We start from the raw sequence: 12,267 nt of genomic DNA, 5'->3' as shown, positions 1-12,267 counted from the left end.
AAAAAAAAAAAAAAAAAAAAAAAAAAAAAAAAAAAAAAAAAAAAAAAAAAAAAAACTATATATTATGAGAGTCGTAAAAAAATATAGTAAAATGATATAACACGAGAAGTTTGACATGCAACGGGCATGTGGCCATAGACAATACGACTTCGACAAACATACATGATATAGAGGACGACCTTCTTAAACCAGTTTTGCTATAGGACGCTTAAGACACTATCGGTATTTATCATGATGATTTGAGCAATTGGTTTTTACAGGGTTGATTTTTATGGCTGTAACTTCAATTTCAGAGGAGAATATGGCATTTCGGAGCACATTTTCGGCACTTCTTGCCCGACTGTTCTTCTTCATCCCTGGTATAATCTTCCGTCTCTTGATTTACCTCACCGGATCATCTAATGAATATATTTGTAGGTTATCATTCAGTTTATCCCGAAGGAACTAGTACATAGCTTACCTAGAAACTTTTTAGTTTCAACATCGTTTTATTCAATTATCTGAAAGAATTCCAAATTGTACAATCAATTGAATGAATAGGAAATTCATATGAAGTCGGATGCTGGATTCTTTCGGATGTAGGTCAACTGGAGATACCATTCATATCATTACTTTTGGTGATTGCATTGGATTGTATCTCGACAATTGTGATTGACTAACTTGCCTTTTAGCATGAACTTTTTGTTGTATAATTTGTGAATTACACAACGAACAATCTTAAACTCGACAAAGTTGCCTATCGTAGATAAAATTGAATCAATTCATATGCAAGCCAAAGCCTGTAACAACTTAAAAGCTTCGAAATGGAATTAACGTATCTATATCCTGTTAGTGGCTAAGAGCTTCCAAAATGGAATTGACATATCTATATCGTTTTATTGCTAACAATGTCAAATATTGTATGGCTAGCATATCACCCATGTATTTCTTTAATCTACTGATGCATGTTACTATGAACTTCTTAGTTTTCTAATGCATAACTTGATTTATAACAGCAATAACTTGCTCTAACCGTAGTGATGTCTAACAACGCACAAATGTGCAGCAAATAAGCGATTGCTATCTTTTTGTGGAGAGAAGAAACGAGATTTCTTATGTTTACAGATGATTTGCCAAGTGCGAACACAAAAGGTGAGTCATGGTCAAGAGCAGCACTGATCGTTTTGATATTGAAATGACTGAGCTGGGCATGCCTGATGGTCTTGCACCATAAATTGATAGATCTATGGGTTTTGCATAGTGACAGTTACCATAACCTGCAATATAATATGGAAAATACAATTGTTAATTAAAAAAATTTGTTAGTTAAGTATACTAAGTAGAAACTCTTGTAATCAATTGACCTGTTTTAGCTATAATTGTGTACCACAAGGGACAACAGGGGTTAACTATGAGTCAGAAAGGTGAAAAGGCCATACTTGGGTTTGTACTAACGAGTTGTGCTGTTCCACCAAAATCACAGCTAGTAGCCACTGGATTCCTTTGGTAATAGTCATTGAAGGCATAAGAAGCATGGTCCTTCACTGTGTTCGGCTCATAGCAGCTCCCACCCGGCTGAATCGCCGAACAGTCTGTACCGCTATAGCCACAGGCATAGTCAAGAGCCACCTGCAGAGCAGTTGGAGAAGCTGCAGAGCTTGCAGTACACCATGAAACTCCACTAGATCTCCCTGGCCCTGTGGTGGGTTTCAAATTGGATTTTACTGAGTTTGGTACAGACTGTCCTGGCGTTGTTGTTGGATTAACAATGGTAGAGTCAACCAACTGAGTGAAATGTAGAGGAGAGAAGATTGTTCTGTCTTCTTCATTCTTCAAAGGTACGTTTTCTTGATGTTCTTCTTGTATACGTGATTTCCACGCTAAACTTGAACCTGAAGAGATCAAAACTGCATCAATTTTTCACCTTCTTTATGTCAAATTTGCTGCAATCACTGAATTATGACTAAATTACTTTCCTGGATAGCATGTAGTGGGTTTGAATTGCATCAAAAATTCAATATGTAGTAGAATTGACAATGACAACACAAGTTATTTTGTTAGAACTTAGTGCAGTTTTGAATGTTATCCTTTGTTTCCCATTAAAAAAAATGTCATTCTGTTTGCAGACATTGTCATATCAACATGAAGAACAAGAAGGTATAGATAGCTACAAAAGAATGAGCATAGAAATAGCTACAAAAGAATGGTAAAAACATCATTACCCGAGAAGAACAAGAAGGTATAGATAGCAAATAGTGCCAAATTTCTCAGAATGTTGATACCCATCACTTTAAGTTGCTGCTGAACTGTGTATTATCTCTGGTTTCTTCTTGGATTCATAAAACCTAGGAATCAAAGCTTTCTTGGATCACCAAGAACAGAAAGAACATGAGAAAACTTGAGAAAGCAGGCAATGGAGCAGTTGGATACCACAAGCAAGAGAAAGAGCTAAAAAAAAGTACACTAAGAAAGAAAGAAAGACAAAATCACAGCATATGGAGCTGGCTTATGTTTGATGTTCTTGGTGCATCTTAAGAACATTGTCTGTTTACCTTTGCTGAGTGATCGATTCAAGAATGGGAACTTCAAATATTCAAATGGGAATAAAACGATTACATATAGATTATTATTATTATGATTAAGCTTATTATGGGAATATTGTATATATATGTTGAGAAATATATATTTTGGATATGGTTTCATGAAAAACTTTCTTTTTTATAAATGAATGCTATAAAAATTCGATCCCCTACTCCGTGGACTACGGTAATAAATTGCCATTGCCGGCAAAATTTGCTCCTTTTTTATTTCTCCTCATAATTTATAAACAAAATGTGTCCACTTAGAAGTTTTTTTTTTTTCTAATTTCCAAAAAATGACTTTTTAGAATTCTGTTGGATAATTATACATTTTATGGTTTATGTTTTTTGGAAATTAAAAATGCTCATTCATATATTTATTTGGCTGAACTTTACAAATGAAAACTTAATTTGGAATGTTTTTAGCTTATAAAATACTAAAATAGGTAAATTGTCTGAAAAACATTCTTAATCTTTTAAAAGTTTCAATAATACTTTTAAATTTTAAAAAATTTAAAAATTATAGGAAATGATTAGTATTTATTTTAAAAATACCCTAAACTTTTAATGGTGTTTAAAAAATACTCTTACTAAAACCGTCAACTTTTTTAAAAAATTAAAAAAATACTCCTAATAGATTATATTTAAAAAAAAATACTAATTAAATTTTAAAAATAGCATCAACACACTTCATCTTTATCAAAAAAAAAAAAAAAAAAGTTTTCAAAAAAATTATTACCGTTAATATGTAGATTGTCTACCAATATCCAATTGATTATCTCCAAACCTTTTAACGTTACTTTGTAAAATTTATGAGTATTTTTGAAACGTGGTACTAACTGTAAATATATTTTTAAATGTTTTTTTTTTTTTAATTTAAATGTTTTTTTTGAAGTTTTTAAACCAAGTACCAACTTATTTTTTTAAATAAAAAAAAATTAAGATTACAAAACTTTTGAATACTTAAAAGCATTTTTGAAATACTTTTAGAAGTTAAAAAGAGTATTTTTGAAACTTTTCAAAGTTATAAGGTTAATTTTTTAAACGAAATAATAAAAACCATAAAGAAATAAAAATATCATTTTTATTGGGTAAATAGGCCTATAATAACCATGTGAATTTTGCTTTATTAATTATTATTTTAATGCTTCTCGACTTTAATCATTTGGAATTGATATACATACTATAAAAAATGTGTACCTCCATTTATAAGGCCAATAACACAATGCCACGTATTATATTTTATTCTTAATTTTGAATTTTCATTCTTACTTTTCTTTTTTCTTTTTCTTTTCATCTAGAAAAACATATATTATAAAATCTCTCCCAAATATCTCCAATATTACCGCCATAATGTTTTTTTTTTCCATTTTTTTCTTTACAAAATCTTTGACAACCAGTTCACTTAATTAACTGACATTAACTAACAAATTTTATAATTTTTATTTAATTTTCTAATAAAGCATGAATATTTGATATTGGAGTTAGGTGAGATTTTAACCGTTAATCTATAGATAAGTAATATTTTTTAAAATAATTAAAAGAATAATCCAATAATGCAACCTAACTCGAAAATAAATAGTTAGATGGATTATAATGTGAACGCTACTTTAATTGGTTGGATCATCAATTTAATCAACTTGAAATTTCGAATTAGTCGAAAAAAATTATAATCCAATTTAATCTAATTTATGTATACCCGAAAATTGAGAGATGTTTACACTGAAGCGTACTGCAACAAAAATCCGTTGATAATATAAGGTTTAAGATATGAGTCAAAAAGGGTATTACCATTTATGGAAAGTTACACACAATTTAGAAAAATGTGACAAAAGTTTTATATTTGTGTAATTTTCTTGAAACTTATTAAAGTGGATTATACATGTTTTTTTGTTTTTTTTTTTTTTTTTTAATTTTAACTCGAAATTTCGCACGTGACAATTGTTATATGTAAAAAATGAATTGGAAGAAGTACGCAGGACGGCGACGATTGAAGCCTTGCCGCTCACCAGCTCCTGCTTCTCCATGGATAACGCTTGCGACTCCAGTTAGGAGTAGTGGAGCTTCGACGAGCTACAGAAGCGTATCATCCACTAATCGTGGAGTCTCAACTGTGGTGAAGTTCTTCATCGTAGTTTCCCAGTGCAGATCGCTCACTCTCGCCTGATCATTACCTCCTATATTTACTGCTTTAGCTCGACGGATCGCCTTTCTTTGCCGGTGAGATCAAAATTTTCTTAATTTTGTTCGATTTTATTGCACCTAGATCCGTATAATAGGCACTTTAGTCAGAATTAGTTGTTTGCTGGTTGAAAATTGAATTATACGAGTTGCCGAAACGGAGTAACGGGGGGATTTTGCTTAAAAAACTTGTTAGTTTGGTTGTCTTGACGTTTGATTCTGCTGAATGTATGCCTATATCAATTTTTTGGTGTGATACTTGGTGATTTGAGTTGAACTGAACGATGTTGAGGATGGTTGGAAGTGAGTCCGACATTAGCTAATTTAGAGAATTAGCTAATTTAGGGAATGATCAAGGATTTATAAGTAAGGAATACATCTCCATGGGTACGAGGCCTTTTGGGGAAGCCCAAAACAAAGCCATGAGAGCTTATGCTTAAAGTGGACAATATCATACAATTGTGGAGATTCGTGATTGATAACATGGTATCAGAGCCATGTCCTAAACTTAGCCATGACAATAGAATCCTCAAATATCGAACAAAGAATTTTGAGCCTCGAAGGTGTAGTAAAAAAATGACTTAAGTGTCGAACAACGGGTGTACTTTGTTTGAGGGCTCCAAAGAAAGGCGTCAAGCCTCTATTAAGGGGGGACTTATAGTGTACTTTGTTTGAGGGGAGGATTGTTGAGGATTGTTGGGAGTGAGTCCCACATTGGCTAGGGTTTATAAGTAAGGAATACATCTCTATTGGTACGAGACATTTTGGGAAAGCCCAAAGCAAAATCATGAGAGCTTATGTTCAAAGTGGACAATATCATATCTAATCATATGTGTGAAATGATGTTAATGATTATTCCTGGGAATTTTAGTGACTTTAAACTTCAAACGAAAGATGAGCCTATAAACGAGGTACTAGTTTTTGTCGTTCTCGAAGGAGTATTCAATTTAGCATTAGTTCGTGAATTTAAACTCTATGTTCGTGATTATTTGTCTTAGTTCATGAATTTAAACTCTATGTTAGTGATTATTTGTGGCAATTTTAGTGAATTTAGCAATTTAGCATTAGTTCATCCGCTTCACATTAAATATTATTTAAACATGGAGGAATGGGCAGATGTGCTTGTGAAAATCTCATAGGTGAGATAGGTCATGCCCCCCCTACATATGAAAGTGTGTCGACAAAGAACAACATGCTTCTAGCCAAAAATTTCCAATGTCAGTGTCATATTTTGCCAAAAGCAGAATGTTTCATGCTATGGATAAGTTATTTTGCTTGTATTTTTCTTCCACGACTATGTGGAAATCGTTTTACTAGTTTAAGTAGTTGATAGCTTAGCAGATGTTCAGTTTCGTGCAATGTTTGATGGTTCCTTTATTTGTCGCCATCAGCATTATCCAAAGTATATTACTTTTCTTTATGACATTTAAGAATTGGTAGCATTTTGAAATAGAAGAAAGGGAAGACGAAATTCTAAGCAGTGGAAAGGAGTGCTCCTTCCAAATTTGATTTTATACTATATGACTATCTTGTATTTAAGTTTACCATCAACTATTGTTACATTTGTCCCATTTTTATTGCTACAATTACTTACCAAACGGTTTTTATCATGCATCCTCTTCACTCCTTCCTGTCAATTTTGGGCACATTATGTACTTCCCACTCAATTTTGGTTCCTTTTTTTTGGAGGGGAGCGGAGTTGGTGGACTGAGCATTTCTAGAATGAGAATATTCTTGTTTTGCTGCTGATATGTCATTTCCCCGATCTGCTTATCAGGAATTTAAGGAAATGGATGTACACCATAGCTCTCCTAGAATTAGTGTGGAGAAACCAGAAGCCCACAAACCCTGTAACAAGGATGCCGCACTTGGAGGTGATCTTTGGACAGATGGACTTATTTGTGCTTTTGAATATATTGGGAGACCAAAGAAATCAATTGATTCAAAATCCAGATCCAAGATGACAGACAGGCAACGAATTAATACTGAGTTTCCAACCACGCTGGTGCCTACAACTGAACCGAATAATGGCAATGCCAATACATGCGAGAGGAAAAGATTCTTCGAACCGACATGTCCGGAGGATCTGGAGAGCCAATGTACCCAGTTTTGTGAAAGAGAAAGAGTTGAAAGAAATAGCTGGTTACCTATAGGATGGGACAGAATATCAGAGCTGGTTCAAACGATACAAGTAGATGCTGAATGGGCCACAATGTCATGTGATTTTTTGGATGAAGAAGATGACCTTCCAGTTGCAGATCTTGTAGCACCTTATTGGAAGCGCCCAGCTGGACCTATATGGTGGTGCCATGTCTCTGCAAGCCACCCTTCTGTTGAGGCGTGGCTCAGAACTGCTCACTGGTTGCATCCTGCCATTAGTTTGGCTTTAAGAGATGAAAGTAGACTGATAAGCGACCGCATGAAGCATCTTTTCTACGAGGTGGCATTCTCCCTAGTTTTCAAGCTATTTGAGTGCTATATATATATATATAAGAAGCATTTCTTACTAACGGAGAATTAGTTACTAGAAGAAATTTCATTCTCAGCATTTAGTAGCATGAAATACATGATAAGTATGCTGCTGCTTAGAAAACTATCATAGTGGTTGAAACAATTAGGTGTTACCTTGCATATTAATATATTACCTCGTGAAGTGTCATCTTTTACACATGATTTAGCCGTGTCAGTCTGGTGCAATTTTCTCTTGGTTTGTAGTTTATACATTTTCCATTTGTTGAATGTGGTTGGACCAACATTATCTCTAACATGAACCCCCATATCATTTAAAAGACAAATCAGCGCAGACATGGGCTTTAGGTCTTGTCTTGGAACCGTTTTAAAGCAATTTTCAATTTTTTTAAACAAAGGTTCAAAGAGAATATGTTCCGTTGGCTGTTTTCTAAAAATTGGTTTTCTTATTTTTATTTAGTCTGTCTTCATGGGTGCCTGGTCGAGAACAAATAAAGTTATTCTTTCTTTCTAAATCATGGTTTGCAAATAACAAATATAACACATAGCATTTATATTTGTTGGTCAGCTAATCACGGTTTTGATAGTAGAAATATATGGTTATTTGGAAATACTTTGCCAATAAGTCCCTAGTCTCTTTACAATTTCAGGATATAAAGCCGAGATCTCTAGGTATACCGTATAAGTTATCTGGAAAATCTAAAAGTTCAAGCCTGGGTATGCGGAGCTATTCTATAAGGATTGCTCAACTTGTGAAAATCAATTTGTTTGAAATATCTCGATCAAAATCATTCACTCTCAGTTGCGAACAAAAGCGTGCGCGCATACGTATACAATTTTTTTGGCCAAAATGATATCTCTTGTATCACCAGACCAAAGCCTTCATTCTTAAACCCAAAATTATTTGTTTGCTTTTTTATTATGTTCGTTGAAGTTATTAGTCAATTCAAATGTTGTAAGTTGCTATAGTTATCTTAATAAATCTGTGAATAACTAAACTAGCACCTAGCTGACAGTCGTGCCTGAATAGACAAGAATACTGTCCCGCAACAACTAATCATTTGTTTGTATGGTTGTTTGTTTTTACTTCCATACAGGTTCCAGTAAGGGTAGCTGGAGGACTGCTATTTGAACTCTTAGGACAATCTGCTGGTGATCCATTCAGTAACGAGGATGACATTCCCATTGTACTTCGGTCATGGCAAGCTCAGAACTTCCTGATAACGTCATTGCATGTTAAAGGACCGATATCAAACATAAACGTTTTAGGCATCACAGAAGTTCAGGTTATTTTCCATAAAACTGATAATTCATTTTGCCTCTGTGCTGGAAAAGTTGGACAATTTCATAATTATTATTTCTGATTTCTTGTTCTTGTTAGGAGCTTCTGATAGTAGGAGATTATAATGCACCAAGAACAGTGCATGAAGTTATAGCACATCTAGCTTGCCGTCTTACAAGATGGGATGATAGGTAATAACTTCGTTGTAGAAAGTTAAACTGCAGTTGCATAGTTGACCCGTCAATTCCTTATTGCTTACCATGAGTTGTCTCGTCTCCATCTTATTGAGCCCCAAGTGCATAAATGATAAAGCTATTATTGCTGTGAGTAGTAATAGTTTAATCTGTATGGTTGACAAAAGATAGCAGGATGATTTATTTAAAATATATGCCCTCTCCTTTATATTGTCAGCTCATCTTAAAGCTTCTTCATGGTATTATCTTTCAAATAGTTTGTGGTTTTTTTTATAGGATATTAGCTTGAATTGGAATACTTTCACTTTTCCTTTGGAGTTTCTATCTTTTGAGCATTAGACTCTTTTCATTCCTTTAGTGAAAAGTGTTGTTTCTTGTAATTAAAAAAAAAAATTCAAAACCTATTGGCATCTTTCTTAAGTTGAGTCTTATTTCTGTTGTCAAATATTCTACTATACAATGCCTGACGTATTAAATTCAATTCTCTCTTTTCTTACAGGTTATTTCGAAAATCCATATTTGGAGCAGCAGATGAGATTGAATTGAAATTTATGGACAGGTTCTTATCTTGTATGTCATCTATTAAATTGATATCATATTGGTTTATCTTTTAATCCGCATGTTTCTCATGAAGACTCTCCTTCATTTTTGCCCCTAATAAATATAGGAGAAACCATGAAGATATGCATCTTTTCAGTATAATCTTGAATCAAGAAATCAGAAAATTATCAAGACAGGTATGCTTTCTCATCACTACACTCGATGGCTGTTGAAAATTTTCTTTGATGTCTGTTTTTCTAAATAGTACTCCCATTGACTCAATCGTTGGTTGGGATTTAACCGGTGGTTGCTTAGTATAAAAAAAATAGTGTTTTTGGATTGTGTCATTTCAGTTCTTTTTTTCTTTTCCAAATTGTGCTTTGGTCAGGAGAGGAACCAGATAATGATTATGTTAGTTCAAAATAGAGCCCGAAGCATTTACTTCCTATTAAAAAAATGTTAATTCTGTTGATTTTTTATTTTTATTCTTATATATTTCATCTTCCTCTCGTTTGTTTGGTAAACGTTTATTTCTTGGATATCATTTTGCCCCTCCGAGGGTGTCTCTTCTTCCTAAGCATTTGGTCCTTTTCACTTTGAATGTAGCTTTGTTTCCTATGATAAAATATGTCTGTAAGCGTATAGCCATCTATAGATGTATTCCTTACTTAGCCAATGTGGGACTCACTCCCAACAATCCTCTGTGGCTTTCCCTGAGGCTTATGGAGCTCTCGAATAGCTTCCCCTTAATCGAGGCTCGACTCCTTTCTCTGGAGCCCTCGAACAAAGTACACCCTTTGTTCGCACTTTAGTCACTTTTGACTACACCTTCGAGGCTCATGGAGCTCTCGAATAGCTTCCCCTTAATCGAGGCTCGACTCCTTTCTCTGGAGCCCTCGAACAAAGTACACCCTTTGTTCGCACTTTAGTCACTTTTGACTACACCTTCGAGGCTCACAATTCTTTGTTCAATATTTGAGGATTCTATTAACATGGCTAAGTTTAGGGTATGGCTTTGATACCACGTTAGGAATCATGACTCTCCACAATGGTATAATATTGTCCATTTTGAGCATAAGCTCTTATGGCTTTGCTTTGGGCTTCTCCAAAAGGCCTCATACCAATGGAGATAGTATTCCTCACTTATAAATCCATGATCTTCTACTAAATTAACCAATGTGGGACTCACTCCCAATAATCTTCGACATACATCTCTGTAGTCTTTTGAAACAAAGATCGGCAATTTCAGGTTATCAGAGTAAAATGGTCGCTGCATGCGAGGGAGGAGATTGTATATGAGCTTCTTCAACATTTACGAGGGAATGTGACAAAAGCCTTATTGGAGCGCATAAGTAAGAGTACTAGACAAATGATTGAAGAGCAAGAAGCAGCTCGTGATCGTTTATTCACCATTCAAGATGTCATGCAGAGTAACGTTCGTGCATGGTTACAGGTAATTGATTCAATGATAATCTATGATCATTTGGTATTTAATCTGTTCACGATTTTATATTTTTTTTAATATAACTGACCCTAAGAATGCACTAAATTTGTTACTGACAGACTAAATTGATGAAAATGAATTTTAAAATTAGTATTTTATGTGAGAACATCCTTTCAACGTCTTCTTTTTCTCGAATTCGTCATTTCAAACTTGTGAACAAATGACGTGAGATTTTTGTATTCTTTACACCTTTCATTTTCTTATAAATTCTTTGCACCTTTCATTTTCTCATAAAGATTGCCGAGTTGATTATTGAGGATTTCTCCTTTAAGTTACTTAGGCCACACCAATATCCATTTTGGTACGTACTTCTGTCACTTGTTCTATTCTACTTCCTTATAAATCTTAATATTAGTCTTTACTACGAGTTTGTTGTTATTATTATTATTTTTTAAATCCTCTAAAAATTTGAGACCAAATTCTGAATGAAAATTATAATTATTATTTGACCAAGATTGATAGGAAAAGAAATTGACTGCCAAACATAGGTTCCGGAGTTATAAATCCAAGATTCATTTTTCAGATACTGTTTTCAAATTTTCTTTTGAAGCAGGCCTGCAATTTCTTAAATTATAAGAAATACAGTCTTATTTTCTGTTGTATACCTGTTTTCAATTAGATTTGTTCTTTCCTTTGTGATTACTCTCATGGATTTCTGATAGGTTTCACTGTCTTTCACACGACAATTATTCAGGATAAAAGCCTCCGAATAACTCATAACTTGGCTGTTATTGGTGGCTGTGGCCTTGTTCTTTCCATTATAACTGGGCTGTTTGGAATCAACGTAGATGGGATCCCCGGAGCACGAGATACACCATATGCATTTGGAATATTTTCAGCTATCCTATTCTTCTTAGGGATTGTACTGATAGGAGGAGGCCTGGTTTACCTCGGCTTGAAGAAGCCCATGGAAGAAGGTAAGGTTCAGGTCAGGAAGCTGGAACTGCAAGAGTTGGTTAAAATGTTTCAACACGAGGCAGAAACTCATGCTCAGGTACGAACGAACATCTTTTACTCGTAATAATACGCCCCCTACTGCAAGAGATATTTTCACAGCTGATGCTGATTATGTGCTTGAAAATGAAGATGGCAACCCCGTAAATGGTAGAGATGGAGCTCTACTCGACTCGATGACAGTGGTTGATTGTCGAACAACTGCAACTTTCTGGCTATTAGAGATGCATGCTCAAGGGCGCCATTGTTTGCTTCTTTCTTGGCTATAAAGAAGAGAGTACAGCATATGAAAGGTATTGTTAAGTTAAAAGCATAAACATATTATTGGAAAGATGTCATTGTATATATGTATAATAAGCAGAAATGTTGTGTAGTACATGTAAACATAAATAATAACATATAATCTCTCCCTTAAAAAAGTTTGGCACAGTTTCTATATTGACTTGGGAATCAATTTAATGAGACATCAAACGGACAACGTTCATCACCCTTAAGCCTTGTATAAGCACAAATATATTAATTTACTAATATATACACAAATATATTAATTTACTAGGATATTTGTATAAGCCCGCTAATAGCCCA

At 34.1% G+C, this 12,267-nt stretch overlaps 2 protein-coding genes and 1 long non-coding RNA gene across 3 annotated transcripts; 2 read left to right on the top strand and 1 right to left on the bottom strand.

Moving 5' to 3' along the window:
• Positions 1–1,125: 1,125 nt before the first annotated feature.
• LOC111434346 (major pollen allergen Ole e 10-like) lies at positions 1,126–2,331 on the bottom strand. Its single transcript, XM_023071780.1, has 2 exons — positions 2,202–2,331; positions 1,126–1,871 (listed from the first exon to the last, which is right to left on the bottom strand). The coding sequence occupies exons 1-2, from the start codon at positions 2,263–2,265 to the stop codon at positions 1,396–1,398; spliced, it is 540 nt and encodes a 179-aa protein (XP_022927548.1). The 5' UTR covers positions 2,266–2,331; the 3' UTR covers positions 1,126–1,395.
• On the top strand, positions 1,726–2,412 carry LOC111434350. Its single transcript, XR_002708929.1, has 3 exons — positions 1,726–1,817; positions 2,106–2,218; positions 2,329–2,412. It is a non-coding gene; the product is annotated as an uncharacterized LOC111434350 (long non-coding RNA).
• Positions 2,413–4,542: 2,130 nt separating this feature from the next.
• Positions 4,543–12,120, top strand: LOC111434342 (zinc transport protein ZntB-like). The gene is made up of 10 exons (XM_023071779.1): positions 4,543–4,578; positions 4,729–4,778; positions 6,517–7,179; positions 8,306–8,494; positions 8,590–8,681; positions 9,184–9,243; positions 9,352–9,421; positions 10,474–10,677; positions 11,423–11,722; positions 11,815–12,120. Exons 3-10 carry the CDS (start codon positions 6,529–6,531, stop codon positions 11,827–11,829), a joined length of 1,581 nt encoding a protein of 526 aa, XP_022927547.1. The 5' UTR covers positions 4,543–4,578; positions 4,729–4,778; positions 6,517–6,528; the 3' UTR covers positions 11,830–12,120.
• Positions 12,121–12,267: the final 147 nt, after the last annotated feature.

The sequence above is a fragment of the Cucurbita moschata genome, unplaced genomic scaffold (genome assembly GCF_002738365.1).
Source record: "Cucurbita moschata cultivar Rifu unplaced genomic scaffold, Cmos_1.0 Cmo_Scf00044, whole genome shotgun sequence".
Lineage (NCBI taxonomy): Eukaryota > Viridiplantae > Streptophyta > Magnoliopsida > Cucurbitales > Cucurbitaceae > Cucurbita > Cucurbita moschata.
Note: the sequence above shows the minus strand (reverse complement) of the source record. Positions and strands in the feature narration are given on the sequence as shown.